The sequence below is a fragment of the Pelodiscus sinensis genome, unplaced genomic scaffold (assembly GCF_049634645.1).
Source record: "Pelodiscus sinensis isolate JC-2024 unplaced genomic scaffold, ASM4963464v1 ctg97, whole genome shotgun sequence".
Classification (NCBI taxonomy): Eukaryota; Metazoa; Chordata; order Testudines; family Trionychidae; genus Pelodiscus; species Pelodiscus sinensis.
The window spans coordinates 93,111-117,700 of NW_027465982.1; the positions used below are offsets into that span (position 1 = coordinate 93,111).

At 66.6% G+C, this 24,590-nt stretch overlaps 2 protein-coding genes across 4 annotated transcripts; both read left to right on the plus strand.

Moving 5' to 3' along the window:
• The first annotated feature begins 27 nt into the window (after nt 1–27).
• LOC142825645 (dnaJ homolog subfamily B member 2-like) lies at nt 28–7,238 on the plus strand. 3 transcript variants are annotated; one of them, XM_075917696.1, is made up of 8 exons: nt 28–163; nt 2,790–2,993; nt 4,125–4,234; nt 5,254–5,307; nt 5,512–5,619; nt 6,088–6,190; nt 6,471–6,541; nt 6,769–7,238. In XM_075917696.1, the coding sequence occupies exons 2-8, from the start codon at nt 2,929–2,931 to the stop codon at nt 6,990–6,992; spliced, it is 735 nt and encodes a 244-aa protein (XP_075773811.1). In that variant the 5' UTR covers nt 28–163; nt 2,790–2,928; the 3' UTR covers nt 6,993–7,238. The 3 variants fall into 3 exon arrangements, with proteins under 3 accessions (XP_075773811.1, XP_075773809.1, XP_075773810.1); XM_075917694.1 differs by lacking the exon at nt 6,471–6,541; XM_075917695.1 differs by lacking the exon at nt 6,471–6,541 and having other exon boundaries at nt 38–109.
• A 4,039-nt stretch (nt 7,239–11,277) lies between these two features.
• On the plus strand, nt 11,278–15,910 carry LOC142825643 (uncharacterized). Its single transcript, XM_075917685.1, has 2 exons — nt 11,278–12,434; nt 14,868–15,910. The coding sequence occupies exons 1-2, from the start codon at nt 12,317–12,319 to the stop codon at nt 15,893–15,895; spliced, it is 1,146 nt and encodes a 381-aa protein (XP_075773800.1). The 5' UTR covers nt 11,278–12,316; the 3' UTR covers nt 15,896–15,910.
• Nucleotides 15,911–24,590: the final 8,680 nt, after the last annotated feature.

A 24,590-nucleotide genomic window follows, 5' to 3' on the forward strand; every position in this document is an offset into this window, starting at 1 on the left:
TCACAATGAGCCTGAGCTTTCCATTGGCTGCAGCGGCTGTTAATCAGCAGGGGAGGCCTGTGAGAGGCTGCTGGCGAGCGCCCGCCCCTCCTCCGCAGAGCAGCCACAGGTGTGCAGCGAGGGCAGGGGCGGGCTGGGAGCATGGGGCAGCGCAGACCCTGAGGTAGGCGGAGCTTGGGGCCGGGCCAGAGGGGCTGCCGGGGGGCCGCGGGGCCGAGATGCCGGGGAAGGTCGGGAGTCACCTGGCCCGTGGCATGGACCACGTCACCCCGCACTGGCTCCCCGCTCTCCAGCGCATCAGAGCCAGCCTGCCCGGCGTGGCGGCCAGTGCCCTTCCCAGCCAGGCCCCCCTGCCTAGCACATGGACCCCAGCCCAGCGGGTCCCAAACGTCGGCATCGCGCCCCCTTTCTGATGCTTGAAAACCCTCACGCCCCCCCCACAGCAACACTCATTGAGCAAAACACAAAGGGACTGGCCAGCGCAGCGCAGCGCAGAGCGGAGGGACGACGCCTCGTGTCCGGCTCACGGCACTCCCGTCCGTGCAGCCCACAACCGGGCCGTGATAGCGGAGCCCATTAACCGAGAAGCAAAATCTCATCGGTTAATGCTGTAGACTACACGCCCTCCCCTCCCCCCCCGCCAGTGACTTTTTCAGCAGGCTGGCCAGCAGCTCGGCTCAGTCCCGGCTTGGGCCGGGTCCAGGACCTACCCTGCTGCAGCTCTGCTGGGTGGCAGGCAGCCTGGCACGCTGGAGAGGGGCTGCTGCTCCCTCTGACACAGGCAGCAGTGCAGGGCGACAGGCGGCCGGGCTGTGTGGGGAGCTGGTGTTTAAACTGGCTCCCCTCGCGGATCAGCGCCCGCCTGGCCCCGCGCTGCAGCCTCGGATCCAGAGACAGCAGTGCGGAGGGGCAGGGGGCTCCCGGGAGAGGGCCGGAGCGCGCTGCCAGGAGGGACCCGGCGCCAGGCAGGGCAGAGGGACAAGGGGGCTGGGATGGGGCAGTGCAAGCGGAGGCCAGGCCCCCGCACAGAGGACGGGAGATGGATTCTGAGCCGTGGGTAGACACAGGCACAGGGCGGGGGGAGAGGCAGGGTCCCAGGCCAGCCCAGCACGGAGCAGGGGAGATGGATTCCGAGCCGTGGGTAGACACAGGCACAGGGCGGGGGGAGAGGCAGGGTCCCAGGCCAGCCCAGCACGGAGGGGAGATGGATTCTGAGCCGTGGGTAGACACAGGCACAGGGTGGGGGGAGAGGCAGGGTCCCAGGCCAGCCCAGCACGGAGGGGACATGGATTCTGAGCCGTGGGTAGACACAGGCACGGGGCGGGGGGAGAGGCAGGGTCCCAGGCCAGCCCAGCACGGAGCAGGGGAGATGGATTCCGAGCCGTGGGTAGACACAGGCACAGGGTGGGGGGAGAGGCAGGGTCCCAGGCCAGCCCAGCACGGAGGGGACATGGATTCTGAGCCGTGGGTAGACACAGGCACGGGGCGGGGGGAGAGGCAGGGTCCCAGGCCAGCCCAGCACGGAGCAGGGGAGATGGATTCTGAGCCGTGGGTAGACACAGGCACGGGGCGGGGGGAGAGGCAGGGTCCCAGGCCAGCCCAGCACGGAGCAGGGGAGATGGATTCCGAGCCGTGGGTAGACACAGGCACAGGGCGGGGGGAGAGGCAGGGTCCCAGGCCAGCCCAGCACAGAGGGGACATGGATTCTGAGCCGTGGGTAGACACAGGCACAGGGCGGGGGAGAGGCAGGGTCCCAGGCCAGCCCAGCACGGAGCAGGGGAGATGGATTCTGAGCCGTGGGTAGACACAGGCACAGGGCGGGGGGAGAGGCAGGGTCCCAGGCCAGCCCAGCACGGAGGGGAGATGGATTCCGAGCCGTGGGTAGACACAGGCACGGGGCGGGGGGAGAGGCAGGGTCCCAGGCCAGCCCAGCACGGAGGGGAGATGGATTCCGAGCCGTGGGTAGACACAGGCACGGGGCGGGGGGAGAGGCAGGGTCCCAGGCCAGCCCAGCACGGAGCAGGGGAGATGGATTCCGAGCCGTGGGTAGACACAGGCACGGGGCGGGGGGAGAGGCAGGGTCCCAGGCCCCCACACAGAGGATGGGAGATGGATTCTGAGCCGTGGGTAGACACAGGCACAGGGCGGGGGGAGAGGCAGGGTCCCAGGCCAGCCCAGCACGGAGCAGGGGAGATGGATTCTGAGCCGTGGGTAGACACAGGCACAGGGCGGGGGGGGAGAGGCAGGGTCCCAGGCCAGCCCAGCACGGAGGGGAGATGGATTCCGAGCCGTGAGTAGACACAGGCACAGGGCGGGGAGAGAGGCAGGGTCCCAGGCCAGCCCAGCACGGAGGGGAGATGGATTCCGAGCCATGGGTAGACACAGGCACAGGGCGGGGAGAGAGGCAGGGTCCCAGGCCAGCCCAGCACGGAGCAGGGGAGATGGATTCCGAGCCGTGGGTAGACACAGGCACGGGGCGGGGGGAGAGGCAGGGTCCCAGGCCAGCCCAGCACGGAGCAGGGGAGATGGATTCCGAGCCGTGGGTAGACACAGGCACAGGGCGGGGGGAGAGGCAGGGTCCCAGGCCAGCCCAGCACGGAGCAGGGGAGATGGATTCTGAGCCGTGGGTAGACACAGGCACAGGGCGGGGGGAGAGGCAGGGTCCCAGGCCAGCCCCAGCACAGATGGCCTGGGGGCGAGGGGCGAGAGGCCGCTGGCTGTGTCTGCCGGGGAGGAGGCGCTGCCCCTCTCTGGGAGCCCCCCCGACGGCTCGGCTCTCCGCTCCACAGGCCGCAGCTGGCCGCTCTGTGCGGGGACACCAGGCCATGAGCGCCACAGACCGCGGCTCCAGCCCTACCGACTCCCGCCGCTCCAGAGACACCCGCCGGCTCCTGGCTGGCTCCGCTGCCCCCCGCCTCCCCGGTCGCCATGGCGGGGTACTACGACGTGCTGCACGTCCCGGCTGACGCCTCCGAGGACGACATCAAAAAGGCGTAAGCCCTTGCCTGGCCCGGCTCCTGGCGGCTGTGGCTGCCGCCGCTCCGCACCCAGCACCCCTGCGAGCACAAACGGAGGGTGTGACAGCCCGTCGGGGTCCCCCGCCTCCTGCACCCCTGAACAGACTCCACCTGCCAGTAGAACAGGGGAGTTTATTGCCTCTCCAGGGTACAGCCCAGCACAGATGGAATCTGGTCCCAGGGCAGGCCTAGGATGCCTCAGCCCCCCTTGAGATGGGGGAGCCTGGGCCCCTAAATCCCAGCCCCTTGCTCAGGCTGCTTCCTCCATGATACCAGCCAGAAACTAAAACTCTCTCCCAGCCCTGCCCCCCAGCCAGGTGCTGGTCTCCCCCCCTCCCTTTGTCTCTCCCTGGGCGGCTGAGCCTGGGTGTCTGGGTGAATCCACATTAGGGGTGTGTCTAGACTACATGCCTCCTTAGAGGGAGGCATGTAGATTAGCCAGATCGGAAGAGGGAAATGAAGCCGCGATTAAAATAATCGCGGCTTCATTTAAATTTAAATGGCTGCCCCGATCTGCCGATCAGCTGTTTGTCGGCAGATCGGGGGAGTCTGGACACGATGCCCCGACAAAGAAGCCTTTCTTCATCGACACAGGTAAGCCTCGTGAAACCAGGCTTACCTGTGTCGATGAAGAAAGGCTTCTTTGTCGGGGCATCGCGTCCAGACTCCCCCGATCTGCCGACAAACAGCTGATCGGCAGATCGGGGCAGCCATTTAAATTTAAATGAAGCCGCGATTATTTTAATCGTGGCTTCATTTCCCTCTTCCGATCTGGCTAATCTACATGCCTCCGTCGAAGGAGGCATGTAGTCTAGACACACCCTAGGAGAGTCAGTGAGAATCTCCCCTCCCAGCGCAGGGGGCCCCGGTCATAGAGCAGACAGCCCCCCACTAGCTGCAGGGGGTCCTGGGCACAGCTCCCTGCTCTGGGAAGGGGGGGCTTTGTGCCCTCCGCCGACAGCCAGGCGGAGCCCCTGCAGGGCCATGGCACAGTGCTGGCACCTCCAGGCGGGTGAAGGGCAGCACGGGTGGGCAACTGACGGGTCCTGGGGGGCGGGTGAAGGGCAGCTCCGGGCGGGCGACTGACGGGTCCCGGGGCCGCTGCAGGTACCGGAAGGCGGCGCTGAAGTGGCACCCGGACAAGAACCCGGAGAACAAGGAGCGCGCGGAGCAGCGGTTCAAGGAGATCGCGGAGGCCTACGAAGTGCTGTCGGACAGTAAGAGGCGCCGCCTTCTGCAGCCCCAGCGTTCCCGGCTCGCCCTTCCCCTCCAGTGCAGGCCCCGGCGGCAGGTCCTGGGCTGCTGAGCCACCCGGCAGCATGTGCCAGGCCCGAGCCCTGCTGGGGCGAGGTGTGGGCGCCGGGAGCCCTGCGGCCTGGCTCTCCGCCCCTCCCGAGGTGGCGCTGCGCTGGCGCCATTTGCCGGGGGCGTCTGCGTTGGGGGTTCCTAGGGCGGCTAGTGGCCTGGTTCCAAGGCATCCGGCACCGCTGGGCTGGGTCGGCCTGTTCCTCCAGCGTCTCCCCCGCTCCTGCCTGCAGGCGCCTCGGCGTCTCACCACAGCTTGGCATCGGCCCTGGAAACGGTGCCGAGAAGGGAGCCCACAGCAGGTGGGGGGGGGTGGAACCGCGCCCGTACGAGGGAGGCGAACGAGCCTGGGCCGGGTCAGCTGGGAACAGGGACAACGGGGGAGCGGGTGGGATGGGAGTCGATACAGTCATGGCTGGCGTGGAGAAGGACGTGCTGCTCACGGCTCAGCACACAGGAACTAGGGCCACCCAAGGAAATCAGTAGGGCCCTGGTTTAAAACAGACAAAAGGAGCATTTCTTTACACACTGCACAGTCAACCTGTGGAACTCCTCGCCAGGGGAAGTTGTGGAGACCAGACTTTACCAGGGTTCAGAAGCGTCAGAGAGACTCCTGGAGGTCAGGTCCATCAGTGGCTGTTACCCAGGCTGGGCAGGGAGGGTGTCCTGGCCTCTGTTCGTCAGGGGCTGGGAATGGGCGACAGGAGGGATCACGTGACGATTCCCTGTTGTGTCCCCTCCCTCTGGGGCCCCGGCCTTGGCCGCTGCGGGCAGACAGGACCCTGGGCTGCATGGGCCTTTGCTCCGACCCCGCTGGACACCGGATGTCTGCCGAGGCCTGTGCGGGCAGAGGGCCGGGGGGGCGCAGGGCGGCTGTGGCCGGGCTCAGCGGGAGACGGGCTGGCTGACCTCCGGCTCCTTCTCCCGGCAGAGAGCAAGCGGGAGCTCTACGACCGCTACGGCAAGGAGGGGCTCGCGGGGGCAGGTGAGTGACCCCCCCCCGCCTCCCAGGGCTGGGCTTTGCTCCCCGCGCGGCTGCATCGCCCGGCCCAGCACTGACAGTCCTGGCCCCAGCCCCGCGTGCAGAGAGGCGGGTCCCAGCCTGGCAGGCCAAGCAGGGAGCTGCTCGCTGCGGCTCTTCCTGGGGCCGGCTCCAGGCTGCCACCTCCCTTCTCGGCTTTCCCCGCAGGGCCCAGGGGCTCGCAGGCCGAAGACGGGGCCCCCGGGTTTATGTTCCACTTCCGCAGCCCGCACGACATCTTCCGGGAGTTCTTTGGGGGACCAGACCCCTTCTACGGTGAGTCAGGTCTCGGGGAGCCAGGGCGCTCTCCCGTGGGGAACGGCAGACCCGACAGGGTCCCCCATGCTCTGCCCCGAATGGCCCCACGTCCCGGGGGAGACACGTGTCCATGCGGCGGGGGGGTGGGGCGGGGAGGGACGGCCGCTGCACGTTCTCTGAGTCCAGGGCCCAGGGCCCGACAGAACCCGGTGCCCTGGCCCCCTAGCAGGGCTGCCTGCCTGGGCCCAGAGTCCCTGCACGGCCTGGGCCGGGGAGTCCAACAGCCACGGTGCCCCCCATCGTCCCACAAGCTCCTCTCGCCGCTGGCCTCAGGCTCTGCCCCATGGCCAGACCCACAGTGGGGCAGCCGAGGGGCTGGGGCGGGAACCCCAAGAACACTCTCCCCTCCGATCCCCCCATTTCACTCCCCCCGCCCCTCCACCGCGGCGCCCGGCGCAGCTGGCAATGGCCTGCCCTGGGTTTCAGGTTCCACTGGGCCCTTCCACTCCGGCAGCAGCGCGGGAAAAGGCTTCTGCTTCTTCTCTACCTCCACCAAGGTCGTCAATGGCAAGCGCATCACCACCAAAAGGTGAGGTGGGGCCAGCAGCCGGGGGAGGGCAGCGCGGCCCAGTGGCCACAGCGGGTGAGAAGCCGGGATGTAAAATCCCATTTAACGGCACGTCTCACCCCGCTTAGACAGGCTGCAACTGGTGCACTGCGGGCAGGGGGCGAGCCCGTCACGCCCCGGGGAGTTCCCCAGGTAACCCTGCCCTGCCCAGGAGGTCCCTGCGGCAAGCGGGCAGCGGGCTGGGGGGCAGGCTGGCTACCCTAGGGAGACGCTGGCTCAGCCGCCCCTCTCTGCGTCCCAGGACGGTGAGGAACGGGCAGGAGCAGGTGGAGGTGGAAGAGGACGGGGAGCTGAAATCCGTCCACGTGAACGGTGAGGAGCGGGGAGCCTGGGCTATGGCAGGGGCTGCAACAGCGGCCGGGGGGGGGCAGAGCTGGTTCCCGGGGGGGCGCTGGCTCCGGCCTAGCCCGCTCAAGGGGCCCGGCCCCCCGGGGATCCTGGCGCGGGACGCAGTGGGGCGGGGCCCGAGCCCGGCGGCTGCCCCGAGGCAGGAACGGGCGACCGTCTCTGCAGGCCGCTGACGGGGTCCCTTCCCGCAGGGGCGGCTGTGGACAAGCCGGGCAGCAGAGCAGCCGCAGGGAGCGACGCCCACGCCGGGCGCAGCAAGGCGCACGCCCGCTACAAGTCCGCTCCTGGCGGGGAGGCGCCGGGGGGCAGGCAGGAGCCCCAGGCGGATCTCCCCCCCGAGCCACAGGCGGCTGGAACCAGAGGGGTGCGCGGAGGAGAGGCCCTGGCCGGGGAAGGCGGTGTGCGCCGCGACTGAAGAGCCCGGGAAGCGGCTGCTGGGTGGCAGGTGGGAGCTGGCTGCTGGGTGGACTGCGACCGCTTCTGGACAGGAGCCGGGACCGGGGTGGAGCTGAGAATGGAGCCAGGCGTCCAGCAGCAGAAGTCGGCTCCCGGCCGGGCCCCGTGGCCCCAGCGTGACGCCAGTGGGCTCCCAGCAGAAGCAAGTGTCCAGGGCTGCGCCGGTCAGGGGCAGCAGGAGCTGATCAATACACGAGGGAGCAGAGCTCAATCTCCCGTTCTCTGAGGCTGCCGCCGAGGGGCCGTCTGGCCTGGAGCCCAGCCCGCGGGCGGCTGCTTGGAGTCTGGGGCTGTCCCTGCGGCGACCCCCATCCCGCCTGGGACGAAGGGGGCAGGGGCCCAGGAGGAGCCCGGAGAGCCCCTGGCAGGTTACTGTGGGGCGCGGTTTGTCGCTGGGGGGGCGCGGTTTGTCGCTGGGGGGGCGGTTTGTCGCTGGGGGGGCGCGGTTTGTCGCTGGGGGGCGGTTTGTCGCTGGGGGGGCACGGTTTGTTGCTGGGGGGGCGCGGTTTGTCGCTGGGGGGCGGTTTGTCGCTGGGGGGCGGTTTGTTGCTGGGGGGGCGCGGTTTGTTGCTGGGGGGGCGCGGTTTGTCGCTGGGGGGGCGCGGTTTGTCGCTGGGGGCGTGGTTTGTCGCTGGGGGGCGGTTTGTTGCTGGGGGGGGCGGTTTGTCGCTGGGGGGGGGCGGTTTGTCGCTGGGGGCGTGGTTTGTCGCTGGGGTGCGGTTTGTCGCTGGGGGGCGCGGTTTGTCGCTGGGGGGCGCGGTTTGTCGCTGGGGGGGCGGTTTGTTGCTGGGGGGCGCGGTTTGTCGCTGGGGGGCGGTTTGTCGCTGGGGGGGCGGTTTGTCGCTGGGGGGCACGGTTTGTCGCTGGGGGGGCGGTTTGTCGCTGGGGGGCACGGTTTGTCGCTGGGGGGGCGGTTTGTCGCTGGGGGGCGCGGTTTGTCGCTGGGGGGCGCGGTTTGTTGCTGGGGGGCGCGGTTTGTCGCTGGGGGGGCGGTTTGTCGCTGGGGGGCGCGGTTTGTCGGTGGGGGGGCGGTTTGTTGCTGGGGGGCGGTTTGTCGCTGGGGGGCGCGGTTTGTCGCTGGGGGGCTGTGACGGCGCGTTGGGGGTTCCCCGTCTCCTGCACCCCGAAATGGCACAAACAGACTTCACCAGCCAGTGGAATTGAGGGTGGTTTATTGCTCCTCCAGCACAGCACAGCACAGATGTAGTCTGGTCACAGAGCTGGGCTAGGATCCCTCAGGCCCCCTTGAGATGGGGGAGACTGGGCCCCTAAACTCCAGCCCCTTCCCCTAGGCTGTCTCCTCCATGCTCCCAGCCAGCAACCAACTCCCTCACTTCCAGCCCTGCCCCCCAGCCAGGGCAGCATCCACCTTCCTTTGTTCCTCTCCATGGGGGGTGTCTGGCCACTGGTTCAACCAGTTTGGCCTTACCTCTGCCTAGCGAGGTTTTCCCTGCTGGGTCTTGCTCCAGACAGCAGGGGTCACCACAGCCCAGCAAGTACCCCCACTACGTCACAGGGGCGCAGTTTGTTGCTGGGGGGGCGCGGTTTGTCGCTGGGGGGGCGGTTTGTCGCTGGGGGCGTGGTTTGTCTCTGGGGGGCGCGGTTTGTCGCTGGGGGGCGCGGTTTGTCGCTGGGGCGCGGTTTGTCGCTGGGGGGGCGGTTTGTCGCTGGGGGGCACGGTTTGTCGCTGGGGGGGCGGTTTGTCGCTGGGGGGCGCGGTTTGTCGCTGGGGGCACGGTTTGTCGCTGGGGGGGCGGTTTGTCGCTGGGGGGCGGTTTGTCGCTGGGGGGCGCGGTTTGTCGCTGGGGGGCGGTTTGTCGCTGGGGGGCACGGTTTGTCGCTGGGGGGGGCGGTTTGTCACTGGGGGGCGCGGTTTGTCGCTGGGGGGCACGGTTTGTCGCTGGGGGGGCGCGGTTTGTCGCTGGGGGGGCGGTTTGTCGCTGGGGGGGGCGGTTTGTCGCTGGGGGGGCGCGGTTTGTCGCTGGGGGGGTGGTTTGTCGCTGGGGGGGCCCAGGACGGGGCGTGCACACAAGGCCGCGGGGGCTGCCCGGGGACACCTGTGTGAGCAGAAGAATTAGGCGGCTCGGCCTGACGCTCTGGCCGGTCACAAGGCGTCAGGCACCCAGGGCTGGCGAGGAGCTCAGGAGGCCCCAAGTCCAGCCCCCTGCCCAAGGTGAGGCCAGCCCACCCCCTCCCAGCCATGGCTTGGTCCAGCCAGGAATTAAACACCCCCGGGATGGAGACTCCACCTCTCGCCTGCTCCCCTCACTCGCTGCTCAGGCAGGCGCTGGGATATGGGCACTGGGGCGCAGGGATACAGGCGCAGGGATACAGGTGTAGGGGTGTGGGGATACAGGCTGGGGATGGGGGTGTGGGGAAACAGGCGCAGGGGCGTGGGATATAGGCACGGGGGCACAGAATACAGGCACGGGGATACAGGCACGGAGGTGTGGGGATACAGGTGCAGGGGTGTAGGATACAGGCGTGGGGATACAGGCACAGGGATACAGGTGTGGGGGCGTGGGAATACAGGTGCAGGGGTGCAGGATACAGGTGGGGGGGCACAGGGATACAGGCACAGGGATACAGGCGCAGGAGCGCGGGAATACAGGTGCAGGGTGTGGGATACAGGCGTGAGGGTGTGGGGATACAGGTATGGGGATACAGGCATGGGGATACAGGCATGGGGGCACAGGGATACAGGCATGTGGATACAGGCGCAGCAGTGCAGGGATACAGTCACGGGGATACAGGTGCGGGGTCACGGGAATACAGGTGCGGGGGCTCAGGATACAGGTGGGGGGATACAGGCGCAGGGGTGCAGGATATGGGCGTGGGGATACAGGCGCAGGGGCGCAGGATACAGGTGCGGGGGCGCAGGGATACAGGCACAGGGATACAGGTGGAGGAGCGCGGGAATACAGGTGCAGGGTGTGGGGATACAGGCATGGGGGTGCAAGATACAGGCATGGGGATACAGGCGCGGGGGCACAGGGATACAGGCATGTGGATACAGGCGCAGCATTGCGGGGATACAGTCGCGGGGATATAGGTGCGGGGGCTCAGGATACAGGTGTGGGGTGCAGGGATACAGGTGGGGGGATACAGGCGCAGGGGTGCAGGATATGGGCGTGGGGATACAGGCGCGGGGGCGCAGGATACAGGCCCAGGAGTGTGGGGATACAGGTGTGAGGGTACGGGATACAGGCGTGGGGATATAGGGGCTGGATACAGGTGCAGGGATATAGTGGAATGAGGAGTAATGGTAGTTCAAATTAGGATCTTTAATTCGAACTACCTACTCCGTGCTGCGTGTAGCCACGGGCATGGAGTTCGGACTAAGGGGGATTTAAAAATGGTGGCTCCCGGGAACGTGCAAGTGAAGCCCAGGATATGTAAATCCACTTGCCCTAATTACCCTACCTAGCTCGAACTAACGAGTTAGTGTAGACGTACCCTGAGTGACTGGGCAACAAAATGGCAAATGAAACTGAATGTGGCTAAGTGTAAAGTAATGCACATCAGGAAAAATAACCCCAACTATACGGACAGTATGATGGGGGCTAATCTGGCTACGACAAATCAGGAAAGATCTTGGAGTTATCGTGGACAGTTCTCTGAAAACTTCCACACAGAGCGCAGCGGCGGTCAAAAAGGCAAATAGGATGCTAGGAATTATTAGGAAAGGGATAGAAAATAAGACCCAGAATATCTTACTGCCCCTGTATAAAACTATGGTACGCCCACATCTTGAATACTGTGTACAGATGTGGTCTCCTCACCTCAAAAAAGATATTTTGGCCTTGGAAAGGGTTCAGAAAAGGGCAACTAAAATGATTAGGGGTTTGGAACGGGTCCCATATGAGGAGAGGTTAAAGCGACTGGGACTTTTCAGCTTAGAGAAGAGGAGACTGAGGGGGGATATGATAGAGGTCTATAAAATCATGAGTGGTGTGGAGAGGGCTGATAAAGAAAAGTTATTTATTAGTTCCCATAACATAAGGACTAGAGGACACCAAATGAAATTAATGGGGAGCAGGTTTAAAACTAATAAAAGAAAGTTCTTCTTCACAGTGTGTAGTCAACCTGTGGAACTCCTTGCCAGAGGAGGCTGTGAAGGCTAGGACTATAATAGAGTTTAAAGAGAAGCTGGATAAATCCATGGAGGTTAGGTCCATAAAAGGCTATTAGCCAGGGGATAAAATGGTGTCCTTGGCCTCTGTTTGTCAGAGGCTGGAGAGGGATGGCAGGAGACAAATCGCTTGATCATTGTCTTCGGTCCACCCCCTCTGGGGCACCTGGTGCTGGCCACTGTTGGCAGACAGGAGACTGGGCTAGATGGACCTTTGGTCTGACCCCGTCTGGCCGCTCTGACGTTCTGGCTCTGGGCTGCAATAGGTGGGCAGCTGTAAGAAAGCTCTTTTCGCCCCTCTTGGTGAGCCAGGGGGTCACTGGCCTGTAGGAGCCTCACGCCCGGACCGGCCAGACGGGAGGAGCCGAGAGCGCCTGAGGGGCCGGGCTCTAGGCAGCGCGGCTCCGCAAGGGAAGGCCTGTGTGGTGGGTGGCACGTTGCAAGGCTCCCAGAGATTCCAGTGCTGGCGAAGGAGCCGGGGCTGGGTTAGACGGGCCCCCGCCAGGCCTTTGCCCGGGCCCCCCAGTCTGCCACCAGCACAGCGCTGAGGGGACAGGCGAAGGGCGGCTGTGGCGCTGGGAGCCCGGCGGGCGAGTCGGGCCGGGACTGTCACCGCGGCAGGAGGGGAGCGAGGTTTCGGGCGCGGTCCCGGGTTCACGGGAGGGGCTAGACGAGAGCCCAGCGAGCTCCGAGTGGGAGCGGTGGGAAAGGGCGGCCGGCGGCGTTCCCGTGGACACAGGCACGGCTGCGCTCACGGGAGGGGCAGCGAACTCCTCCGCCTCGCCGGGGCTAGTGCGGCCACGTCGGCCCGAGCACGGCGCCGGGACGCGAGCCGAGAGGAGCCCCCGCTCTGCGGGCAGGAGAGGTCACCAAGGCCGAACGCCGGCGAAGGGGCGGCAGAGAGCAGGGGAGGGGCTCGGAGAGCAGAGGGCTGGCCAGCCGCGCCGGGCCCACTCCCGGGCTCCGGGAACCCCTCAGGGAGGGGCAGCGAGCGGCACCCGCCCGGCAGGCTGGGCACAGACCGTGGCGCGGCACAGGCACCGCCCAGCCACGGAGCCCACGCGCCGCCGGGCACAGCGAGTGGGGAGGGCAGGCAGGGCGGGCGCAGGAGGAGGCAGCCCCGTGCCCGTCGCCGGGGCCCTGACATCACAATGGGCCTGGCCTGGGGGCAGCTGGCCAGGCAGGGGCGGCTCTGGGGCCGTGACGGGCCGCCCGCGGGGGGCCGCTTGGGACTGATGTGGCCAGCGCAGGCTCTGCCACCGCTGGAAGGTAGGGGCGAGCCGGGGCGCGGGGAGCCCAGGGCTGGCGCGGGGGAAGCCGGGGCAGGTAGTGGCCAGCACTAGCCCCTGGGCAGAGCAGAGAGGGGAGGCAGGAGGTCTGGTCTGGCACAGCCTAGAGGGGGCCACGGGCAGGGCCATCAAGCTCAGCTCAGTCCCTCCGTCCCCACCCGGGCCGGGGGTCCTGGGGCAGGCTGTGGGCCAGGCTCCCAGCACCGCTCAGAGCTCCCCCAGAGGGGCGGCGAGTCTGGCCTGCCCGAGCCAGCCCCCCAGGGAGGCCGCCAGCCCACGTCCTGTCCCGCTAGCCTGGAGGGTAGAGAAAGGCCGAACCCGTCCAAGTGGCAGCAGCCGGGCGCGGGGGCTGCCTCCTCCTGCGCCAGCTCTCTCCGTCGTGGGCACGTGGCGGGGAAGGGAGGGACCCTCTCCACACCCCCCGAGGCAGGGTCCCAACGCACGTCCGAGTGGCCCCCGGCGGCCCAGCAAAGACCATCGGCAGTGGCTCGGGGCCTGGCGGAAGGGTTGTGCCGGCCTGGGACCCCAGAGATCCGATTCCCTCCTTGCTACACGCTCCTGGGGCCGAGCTGCCATAACCTCCCCGGGCAATTTATCCCAGTGTTTAACCCCCTGACAGGCAGGAACTTTTTCCTAATGTCCAACCTCAACCTCCCTTGCTGCAGTTCAAGCCCCTTGCTTCCTGTCCTGTCCTCAGAGGCCAAGGGGAACAAGTTTTCTCCCTCCTCCCTGTGACCCCCTTTTTGGTACTTGAAAACGGCTCCCCTGTCCCCGCTCAGTCTGCTCTTTTCTAAACTAAACAAACCCAGTTTCTTCAGCCTCCCTCCTAGCTCGTGTTCTCGAGACCTTTCATCATTCTGGTTGCTCTTCTCTGGACCCCCTCCAATTTCTCCACATCTTTCTTGAAATGTGGGGCCCAGAACTGGACACAATATGTTCCAGATGAGGCCCAACCAGCGCAGAGCAGAGGGGAAGAAGGACGTCTCGTGTCTTGCTCACCACACTCCTGCTCATGCAGCCCAGAGTCATGTTGGCTTTTTTTGCAACAGAGTCGCACTGTTGGCTCATATTCAGCTAGTGGTCCACTCTGATCCCTAGATCCCTTTCTGCCGTGCTCCTTCCTAGACAGTCGCTGCCCATTCTGTGTGTGTGACACGGATTGTTCCTTCCCGAGTGGAGCACTTTGCATTTGTCCTTATTAAACTTCATCCTGTTTACCTCAGACCATTTCTCCAGTGTGTCCAGATCATTTTGAATTATGCCCCATCCTCCAGAGCACCCGCCGCCCCTCCCAGCTTGGGATCATCTGCAAACTTCATAAGCATCCTCTCTATGCCAATATCTAAATCGTTGGTGAAGATACTGAACAGAGCCGGTCCCAAACAGACCCCTGTGGAACCCCCTTGTGATGCCGTTCCAGCAGGATTGTGAACCATTAATAACCGCCCAGAACTTCTGACCCTGCCCCATCGTCCACGCTGGCCAAGCGGCTCCTCACTCGGCAGGCTGGAGCGACGGCCCTTTCCGGCCCTGGCCCTGGCGTCCCTCCTTAGGGCAGGTTACACGACAGACTCCCGGTGGCCTACGCCGTGCGGACAGAGAGCCCCCGCAGCAATGGGCGTGCGCATGCAGCCGCCGGGCCGCGTCCCAGGTCCAGGCGCCGCCCAGGGTGCCGCTGGCTCCTGCCCGTGAGGGGGCCTGGGGCACGGGGATGGGCGCCGCGCGTGCGATTCCTGCGGCGCATCCCCCTCACCCAGCGACCGGCGCTGGCCTCGAAACCCATCTTGTACCAGCCCGCCAGGGAATCTGAGCCCTCCGATTGGCTGCTTAGCTGCAGGAGGCTGCAGGCAGCCAATGAGAGCTGTGCTCTGCCCTGCCTCTCCCCTCAGTCACCCCAGACCCCCACCGTGAGAAGGGGAGCGCCCCTCCATGACCAGCAAGGGCAGGAGGCGCCTCTGCCCCCCCGCAGTGCCTGGCCTGCAGAGACACTGGGGCTGCCCCCATTGGGGTTCTCCAGGGCAGCTCTGATGGAGCAGGGGCCAGACGACAGTGACCCAAGGCAAGCGTGGGGCTGGGCGACGGGCAGAGCCCAGTGCGGGTGCTGGGGCAGAATTAGCTGCGGCACGGGGCACAGGCGGCTGCGGTGGGGAGAGGTGAGGGGGCCAGACCCCTCCCACACCGTACGCCCCACGCCCGGGGCTGGCCGGCAGACCCCAAAGCAGTCTCGGCACTTTAGCCAAGTCAGTCTCGTGGCTGTGGGGCCTGGCGAGCCGTGGCCTCTCTGGAGGGGGCAGGGCGGGAGGGGGCATTTCAAGCTGGCCTCTGGCTAAGGGGCTGAGCCGGGCAGCTGCTCCGTGGCAGGAGGGGCCCGAGGCGTCTCCTCGGGGATGCTGACGAGGGTCCGTTCTTGCAGGGGTGGCTGTTGACAAGAGAGCGGCAGAGAAGGACTCCCCCGCCGGGCCCCTGTCGCCTCGCCCTGGGCCTTACGCAGAGCGCCAGAGGCCCAAGGAGCCGCACGCCAGACACAAGGCAGCTGCCAGCTCCAAGGTGCCGCCTGGGAAGAGTGCGCCACAGGGGAGCCGGGCGGCGCCACCAGCCGAGAGCTGGCCACGAGCCAGGCGCAACTCGCTGCAGCTGGCGAGCACGGCGCAGCCCCAGGCTGAGCGACGCCCCCCGGGGACCAGGGCGAGCGGGTCTGCCGGGCGCCTGGGAGCGGAGTGGCCGGCTGGAAGGAGCGCGCTGCATGTGGGGAGGAAGGAGCTGCACACCAAGCTCACGCTGGTGCCCAGGGACGCCGGCCGCAAGGGGGCCCCGGCGGGCAGGAACCCAGCCCACGACAGACGCCACGGAGCCCAGGCGCCGGATCCGGGCTGGGACGCGCTGCTCGCTGGCTGGGCGGTCCGGCCGTCCGGGGAGCGGTGGCTGCTGCTGCGCGGGGCGAGCTGGCGGCCGGGTGCTAGCCGGGTCCCAGCCAGGCCGGAGCAGGGCTTTGGGACGGCCTGCCTCACGCGCGTCACGCTGCTGGTGGGAGAGACGCCGCTGCCAAGCGCCGCCAGCCTGCTCCCACGAGGAGCCAGCCGCTGGCCAGGCCAAGCCCCGGGCAGGGCCGCCCTGCTCCAGAGCGGAGCCGCGCCAGGCCGGGGCCACGGCAGCTGGCTCCGGGGAGGAACGAGATGGCTGTGGGAGGGGGTGAATAAACTGCCCAGTGGAACCAGCCAGCTCCTGGATGCAATCAGTCAGCTGCAGGGGGGGGTCAGTCAGCTGCCCTGCCAAGTGAGCCCCCTCCCAGACATAGCCCCGCGGGCCAGCCCCCTCCCCGCCAGCGGCAGGCCTGAGCCGTCAGCCTGCCTGCCCAGCCCCTCCCCGAGCCAGCGCCCCAGCGGCGAAGAGAGCACGCGGGGAAAGCCGGGCCTGGCCCCTGGGCCAGCCGCTGGTCAATAAAGGACAGGACCCGGGCTCTCCGCCGGTCTCTATCATTCGCGGGGGAGCTGCTCGGCACCGGCAGGCGTGGGGCTTCCAGGGCCCGTGTGAGCGCCAGAGGCCCGGCATGCCCACGGCTGCCCACGGCCATGCTGCCTCCTCCCGCGCCGGCCATGGGAGGGAGGGGTCCGGCTGCAGGGGCTGTCCGAGGGCCCAGACAGGACGGGAGGGAGAGGCGGGCGGGAGAGAGAAATAACATGATCTTGGTAACTAATTGACCATTCATTATAGGGAACTTTCTGGGTGTCTGGCTGGTGAGTCTTGCCCACATGCTCAGGGTTTAGCTGATCGCCATATTTGGGGTCAGGAAGGAATTTTCCTCCAGGGTAGATTGGCAGAGGCCCTGGAGGTTTTTTGCCTTCCTCTGTAGCGTGGGGCACAGATCACAGCTGGAGGATTCTCTGTATCTTGGGGCCTTCAATATCTGAGATATAGGTGAGAGGATTATTCTGGGAGGGGTGGGTGAGATTCTGTGGCCTGCGCTGTGCAGGGGGTCAGACCAGATGATCATAATGGTCCCTTCTGACCTTGGAGTCTATGAGTCTATGAGTCTATGAGAGAGGGACGGTCCCGGGGAAGAGTTTCCCGTGGAGCTAGCGCTGCGAGCGCCTGACGTGCCTCGTGTCCCTGCCGCCGGGGAGGCCGGCCAGCGCCGCACACGCTAGCTAGACAGCAGCCCCCTGGACCAGTCGCCGGGCCAGGCCCCCAGCAGAGCGCTCCCGGCCGTCCCCCTTCGCAGGCTCGGGCCCAGGGAGCTGAAATCCTGATGAATCGGCTAATTGGGTAGCTGGTGGAAGTTCGGTGGACCAGTCGATAAGGGGGGAGGGGCCCCGGGTTCCCCGCTGCACCCCTGCCTCCCCGCACAGCGAAACGGTGCCGAGGGAAGCAGCTTTTAAGCCGGCTCCCCCCAGCGCCAGCTCCTGCTCCCCCAGTTGCCGTGGAGAGAGGCAGCGGGGGGAGCAAGTAATCAGCTCGGCTTCTCGGCTGCCTTTTACATCCCTCCTCCGGACCCAGCGAGTCACCCGGCTTCGCGCCACGCCCACTCCGGACCCGCAGTGCTCCAGACCACGCGTCCTCTCCGGGACACTGCCCTCGGCCACGCCCACTCCGGACCCGCAGTGCTCCAGACCACGCGTCCTCTCCGGGACACTGCCCTCGGCCACGCCCACTCCGGACCCGCATTGCTCCAGACCACGCGTCCTCTCCGGGACACTGCCCTCGGCCACGCACACTCCGGACCCGCATTGCTCCAGACCACGCGTCCTCTCCGGGGCGCTGCCCTCGGCCACGCCCACTCCGGACCCGCAGTGCTCCAGACCACGCGTCCTCTCCGGGACACTGCCCTCGGCCACGCCCACTCCGGACCCGCAGTGCTCCAGACCACGCGTCCTCTCCGGGACACTGCCCTCGGCCACGCCCACTCCGGATCCTCATTGCTCCAGACCACGCGTCCTCTCCGGGACACTGCCCTCGGCCACGCACACTCCGGACCCGCATTGCTCCAGACCACGCGTCCTCTCCGGGACACTGCCCTCGGCCACGCCCACTCCGGACCCGCAGTGCTCCAGACCACGCGTCCTCTCCGGGACACTGCCCTCGGCCACGCCCACTCCGGACCCGCAGTGCTCCAGACCACGCGTCCTCTCCGGGACACTGCCCTCGGCCACGCCCACTCCGGATCCTCATTGCTCCAGACCACGCGTCCTCTCCGGGACTCTGCCCTCGGCCACGCCCACTCCGGACCCGCATTGCTCCAGACCACGCGTCCTCTCCGGGACTCTGCCCTCGGCCACGCCCACTCCGGACCCGCATTGCTCCAGACCACGCGTCCTCTCCAGGGCGCTGCCCTCGGCCACGCCCACTCCGGATCCTCATTGCTCCAGACCACGCGTCCTCTCCGGGACACTGCCCTCGGCCACGCCCACTCCGGATCCTCATTGCTCCAGACCACGCGTCCTCTCCGGGACTCTGCCCTCGGCCACGCCCACTCCGGACCCGCATTGCTCCAGACCACGCGTCCTCTCCAGGGCGCTGCCCTCGGCCACGCCCACTCCGGATCCTCATTGCTCCAGACCACGCGTCCTCTCCGGGACACTGCCCTCGGCCACGCCCACTCCGGATCCTCTTTGCTCCAGACCACGCGTCCTCTCCGGGACACTGCCCTCGGCCACGCCCACTCCGGACCCGCAGTGCTCCAGACCACGCGTCCTCTCCGGGACACTGCCCTCGGCCACGCCCACTCCGGACCCGCAGTGCTCCAGACCACGTGTCCTCTCCGGGACACTGCCCTCGGCCACGCCCACTCCGGATCCTCATTGCTCCAGACCACGCATCCTCTCCGGGACTCTGCCCTCGGCCACGCCCACTCCGGATCCTCATTGCTCCAGACCACGCGTCCTCTCCGGGACACTGCCCTCGGCCACGCCCACTCCGGATCCGCATTGCTCCAGACCACGCGTCCTCTCCGGGGCGCTGCCCTCGGCCACGCCCACTCCGGACCCGCATTGCTCCAGAGCACGCGTCCTCTCCGAGACACTGCCCTCGGCCACGCCCACTCCGGACCCGCAGTGCTCCAGACCACGCGTCCTCTCCGGGACTCTGCCCTCGGCCACGCCCACTCCGGACCCGCATTGCTCCAGACCACGCGTCCTCTCCGGGACTCTGCCCTCGGCCACGCCCACTCCAGAACCGCAGTGCTCCAGACCACGCGTCCTCTCCGGGACACTGCCCTCGGCCACGCCCACTCCGGATCCTCATTGCTCCAGACCACGCGTCCTCTCCGGGGCGCTGCCCTCGGCCACGCCCACTCCGGATCCTCATTGCTCCAGACCACGCGTCCTCTCCGGGACTCTGCCCTCGGCCACGCCCACTCCAGACCCGCAGTGCTCCAGACCACGCGTCCTCTCCGGGGCGCTGCCCTCGGCCACGCCCACTCCGGACCCGCATTGCTCCAGACCACGCGTCCTCTCCGGGACACTGCCCTCGGCCACGCCCACCACCCTGGTCTCATGCCTCATCTAGTGCCCGCCACTGTGGCCAGCCGCCGCCTGGCCAGGCCTCACGCCAATGGAGACTAGACACGGCACTGCCTGGCAGGGGTCAGGCGGGAGCCCCCCCGAGCCTGCCCGGCTCTCCCAATAGCACCTCTCCAGGAGCCAACCCTGCACCCCCCTGGCCAGGGCCACACTCCCCAGGTGCGGCTGGGCAGCTCCTTTTATACAGGGCTGCCCCAGCGAGCTGCACCCCGATTGGCTCCTTAAAAGCCCCTCCCTAATTGGCCGGGGCTCTATGCCAGCGTTAACCCCTTCCCGGCCAGCGTGGGGCGCGCTGGGATAAGTGCCATGGCTGGAGATTGTTGAGGGCAGGGTGCACAGACACCTCTCGGGGCGGCTGGAGGGTGCTTGGCCCTGCCGTGAGGCCAGGGGCTGGCCTAGATGCCCTCTTGCCATCCCTTCCAGCCCCAGGCACCTGCAAGTCAGACCCGCATGCTGGGGTGGGTGGTGGAGGCAAAGCCTGGGCCCCATGCACACATCTCCCCTTGCTCACCCCACCAGGCACCCACCCCTTTGCCCCCCTGCCATACCCACCCACTCCCCCCGCCTGCCCCACCCCCGGCTCTCCCTGTGCCCACCCACCCCCAGCCTTCCCCTGTGTCTGTGGGGGGGGCAGTGGGTCCAGGCCCCAAACAGGGACCCGGGCCCAAAGCACCCCCTGCAGGCTGGGGCCACTGCTGCAGCATTGCTCCCTCAGCTGCAGGGGGCAGCCTCCAGGGGGCGCCACTCCACAAGCCCACAGCCTAGGGGGCGCTGGGTGGAGCGGTGCTATGCCGGCTGGCGCTCCGGCCACGTCTCTGTGGCCATGGGCGGGGTGGAGAGGCCAGTCGAGGCAGGGTCTCTGTGGTCCGGGCGGTTGCTAGGTGGGGCAGGGTGACGCCTGCTGCTCACACTGACCAAGGCTCATGGGGTGGAGTGCCGGGCCACAGGGTCACCCAGCTGCCACCACACTGAGGCTCTCTTGCCCACCCCGGTGTGGGGCACTCCTGGGTCCTTTGTCTCTCCTGGCCCTGGGCAACTCTGCCCATCTGTAGGGGGCGGCGCCCCCCCAGCTGTGGGGCTCGCAGGGCAGTCGCTGGCGCTCCGGGCCGGGCACTAAGCTAGACCAGAAGACACACCTATGCCAGAGTCGGCGCGGCCACACGCTGCTTCCGGGCTGCCGCTCCGACTGCACTGCGCCCTTCTGCCAGGGCGCCCTCGGGGCGGAGAAGCCACGTTAGCCATGGGCCCCGCTTCCTCCTCCTCACCTCTCCTGGGCAGCTGGAATTCACCTGGCTCCAGGTTTCAGCCAGGGGCTCTTGTCTGCTGCTGTCGGGGATGCCCAAGAGGCGTCTGCAGCCGAGGCTGGGGGGTCCAGGCACTCGGCTTCCCTGGAGAACCAGCGCAGCCGCGTCTCTGGTCTCTCCCGAGAAAGCAGGGCCCCAGGGGTTTGGGTCTCGGTTTCTCCATTCAGGACCCCCCAGGCCCCCGCCGCTGGGGCCCCATTCCTATTTCACAATACGGAAATGGCAGGGCCGTCTCCGGGACAGGGATGGGGCATTATGCAAAGGGATCTCTTAACCGGTAGGACCAGCTACCCCCCATGGGGAGGAACAAAGGAAGGTGGATGCTGCCCTGGCTGGGGGCAGGGCTGGAGGAGTTAAGTTAGTTTCTGTCTGGGAGCATGGAGGAAGCAGCCTCAGCAACAGGCTGGGGGGTTTAGAAGCCGAGACCCCCCCCCCATATCAAGGGGGGCTGAGGCATCCTAGGCCTGCCCTGTAACCTGGTGACATCTGTGCTGGGCTGTGTCCTGGAGAAGCAATAAACCACCTCTGTTCTACTGGTTCAATGTGACAAGGGGGGAGTTTTGGGGGCTCAGGGGGGTTACATACAGGGGGGCTCAGTGCCGGGTGTTGCTGGTTCAATGTGACAAGGGGGGAGTTTTGGGGCCTCAGGGGGGTTACATACAGGGGGGCTCAGTGCCGGGTGTTGCTGGTTCAGTGTGACAAGGGGGGAGTTTTGGGGGCTCAGGGGGGTTACATACAGGAGGGCTCAGTGCCTGGTGTTGCTGGTTCAGTGTGACAAGGGGGGAGTTTTGGGGGCTCAGGGGGGTTACATACAGGGGGGGCTCAGTGCCGGGTGTTGCTGGTTCAGTGTGACAAGGGGGGAGTTTTGGGGGTCCAGGGGGGTTACATACAGGGGGGTCAGTGCCGGGTGTTGCTGGTTCAATGTGACAAGGGGGGAGTTTTAGGGGTTCAGGGGGTTACATACAGGGGGGGCTCAGTGCCGGGTGTTACTGGTTCAGTGTGACAAGGGGGGAGTTTTGGGGGCTCAGGGGGGTTACATACAGGGGGGCTCAGTGCCGGGTGTTGCTGGTTCAATGTGACAAGGGGGGAGTTTTGGGGGCTCAGGGGGGTTACATACAGGGGGGCTCAGTGCCGGGTGTTGCTGGTTCACTGTGACAAGGGGGGAGTTTTGGGGGTTCAGGGGGGTTACATGCAGGGGGGCTCAGTGCCGGGTGTTGCTGGTTCAGTGTGACAAGGGGGGAGTTTTGGGGTTCAGGGGGGTTACATACAGGGGGGCTCAGTGCCGGGTGTTGCTGGTTCACTGTGACAAGGGGGGAGTTTTGGGGGTTCAGGGGGGTTACATACAGGGGGGCTCAGTGCCGGGTGTTACTGGTTCAGTGTGACAAGGGGGGAGTTTTGGGGGTTCAGGGGGGTTACATACAGGGGGGCTCAGTGCCGGGTGTTGCTGGTTCACTGTGACAAGGGGGGAGTTTTGGGGGTTCAGGGGGGTTACATACGGGGGGGCTCAGTGCCGGGTGTTGCTGGTTCAGTGTGACAAGGGGGGAGTTTTGGGGGTTCAGGGGGGTTACATACAGGGGGGCTCAGTGCCGGGTGTTACTGGTTCAGTGTGACAAGGGGGGAGTTTTGGGGGTTCAGGGGGGTTACATACAGGGGGGGTCAGTGCCGGGTGTTACTGGTTCAGTGTCACAAGGGGGGTGTTTTGGGGGTTCAGGGGGGTTACATACAGGGGGGCTCAGTGCCGGGTGTTGCTGGTTCAATGTGACAAGGGGGGAGTTTTGGGGCCTCAGGGGGGTTACATACAGGGGGGCTCAGTGCCGGGTGTTGCTGGTTCAGTGTGACAAGGGGGGAGTTTTGGGGGCTCAGGGGGTTACATACAGGAGGGCTCAGTGCCTGGTGTTGCTGGTTCAGTGTGACAAGGGGGGAGTTTTGGGGGCTCAGGGGGGTTACATACAGGGGGGGCTCAGTGCCGGGTGTTGCTGGTTCAGTGTGACAAGGGGGGAGTTTTGGGGGTCCAGGGGGGTTACATACAGGGGGGTCAGTGCCGGGTGTTGCTGGTTCAATGTGACAAGGGGGGAGTTTTAGGGGTTCAGGGGGTTACATACAGGGGGGGCTCAGTGCCGGGTGTTACTGGTTCAGTGTGACAAGGGGGGAGTTTTGGGGGCTCAGGGGGGTTACATACAGGGGGGCTCAGTGCCGGGTGTTGCTGGTTCAATGTGACAAGGGGGGAGTTTTGGGGGCTCAGGGGGGTTACATACAGGGGGGCTCAGTGCCGGGTGTTGCTGGTTCACTGTGACAAGGGGGGAGTTTTGGGGGTTCAGGGGGGTTACATGCAGGGGGGCTCAGTGCCGGGTGTTGCTGGTTCAGTGTGACAAGGGGGGAGTTTTGGGGGTTCAGGGGGGTTACATACAGGGGGGCTCAGTGCCGGGTGTTGCTGGTTCACTGTGACAAGGGGGGAGTTTTGGGGGTTCAGGGGGGTTACATACAGGGGGGCTCAGTGCCGGGTGTTACTGGTTCAGTGTGACAAGGGGGGAGTTTTGGGGGTTCAGGGGGGTTACATACAGGGGGGCTCAGTGCCGGGTGTTGCTGGTTCACTGTGACAAGGGGGGAGTTTTGGGGGTTCAGGGGGGTTACATACGGGGGGGCTCAGTGCCGGGTGTTGCTGGTTCAGTGTGACAAGGGGGGAGTTTTGGGGGTTCAGGGGGGTTACATACAGGGGGGCTCAGTGCCGGGTGTTACTGGTTCAGTGTGACAAGGGGGGAGTTTTGGGGGTTCAGGGGGGTTACATACAGGGGGGGTCAGTGCCGGGTGTTACTGGTTCAGTGTCACAAGGGGGGTGTTTTGGAGGTTCAGGGGGGTTACATACAGGGGGGCTCAGTGCCGGGTGTTGCTGGTTCAGTGTGACAAGGGGGGAGTTTTGGGGGTTCAGGGGGGTTACATACAGGGGGGCTCAGTGCCGGGTGTTACTGGTTCAGTGTGACAAGGGGGGAGTTTTGGGGGTTCAGGGGGGTTACATACAGGGGGGCTCAGTGCCGGGTGTTGCTGGTTCACTGTGACAAGGGGGGAGTTTTGGGGGTTCAGGGGGGTTACATACAGGGGGGCTCAGTGCCGGGTGTTGCTGGTTCAATGTGACAAGGGGGGAGTTTTGGGGGTTCAGGGGGGTTACATACGGGGGGGCTCAGTGCGGTTGCAGGGAACAGCCCAGAACTGGAGCCGCGTCTGGTGCCCCGGTGCCCCCGGCCCTGCTCAGAGGACTCGGCCGGCTCCAGCCAGACGCCAGACAAGGGGCTGCAGGGGGGGACCCCGACCGGCCCAGCGGGTCCCAGCGAGGGGAGAACATTGGACGGGGGGGGAGGGGAGAAGAGGGGCCCAGGCGACCCGGTTACCTGGGGAGAGACACTGGCGGGGGAGGGGCTGTTGCTGGGGTACTGGGGCTCGGCTGGGGGACGGGGGCTGTTTTGGGGGCAGGGCAGGGCAGGCAGGACTCAGCCGGCTGCAGGGCAGACTCAGACGTGGGGGGCGGGGGGCCCAGGCGACTGGCCTGAGGGATCCTTTGCTGGGTTCAAAGCTCCATAGCCCCTCCTGCTGGGCGCTGGCCGGGGGTCGCTCTGGGGTGGGGAGCAGGGGGGCGCTGTCCCCTCTGGGAGCGGGCCCCGGGGGCCAGAGGGGGTGACCCCCGAGGGGCTCACGGCGGAGGAGGCGGCTGGAGGCCCTGAGACGTGCCGTCCCGGAGGCGGAGGGCGACCCCCAGGGGAGAGGGGCCCCCAAGAGAGGGTCCCCGCACTGGAGTGGCCCCTGGGAAGGGGCTGGTCACTGCGCTGGGGGGGGTCCCCGGGAAGGGGCTGTCGTGCTGGGGGGGTCCCGCCCAGGGAGCGGACGGGCCGAGTGGGCAGGACCTGGGAGCCGTGGCAGATGCGCCCCCTGGGAAGGGGGCAGGCTGCAGCGTAGGGAGCGCCAGGGGCCAAGGCCCCGTAACCCACCACAGGGCAGCACCACCAGCAGAGAGAGGAGGGTGGCAAAGCCACTGCAGAGCCAGGCGCTCTGGGGGGCAGGGAGGCTACAGTTGGGAGGTGAGTAGGAGGGAGTTACCCCAGCAGGGCACAGATACAGGCACCCCCAGAGCTGGGTGGGGGCAGGGCACAGATACGGGCACCCCCAGAGCTGGGTGGGGGCAGGGCACAGATACAGGCACCCCCAGAGCTGGGTGGGGGCGGGGCACAGATACAGGCACCCCCAGAGCTGGGTGGGGGAGGGGCACAGATACAGGCACCCCCAGAGCTGGGTGGGGGCAGAGCACAGATACAGGCACCCCCAGAGCTG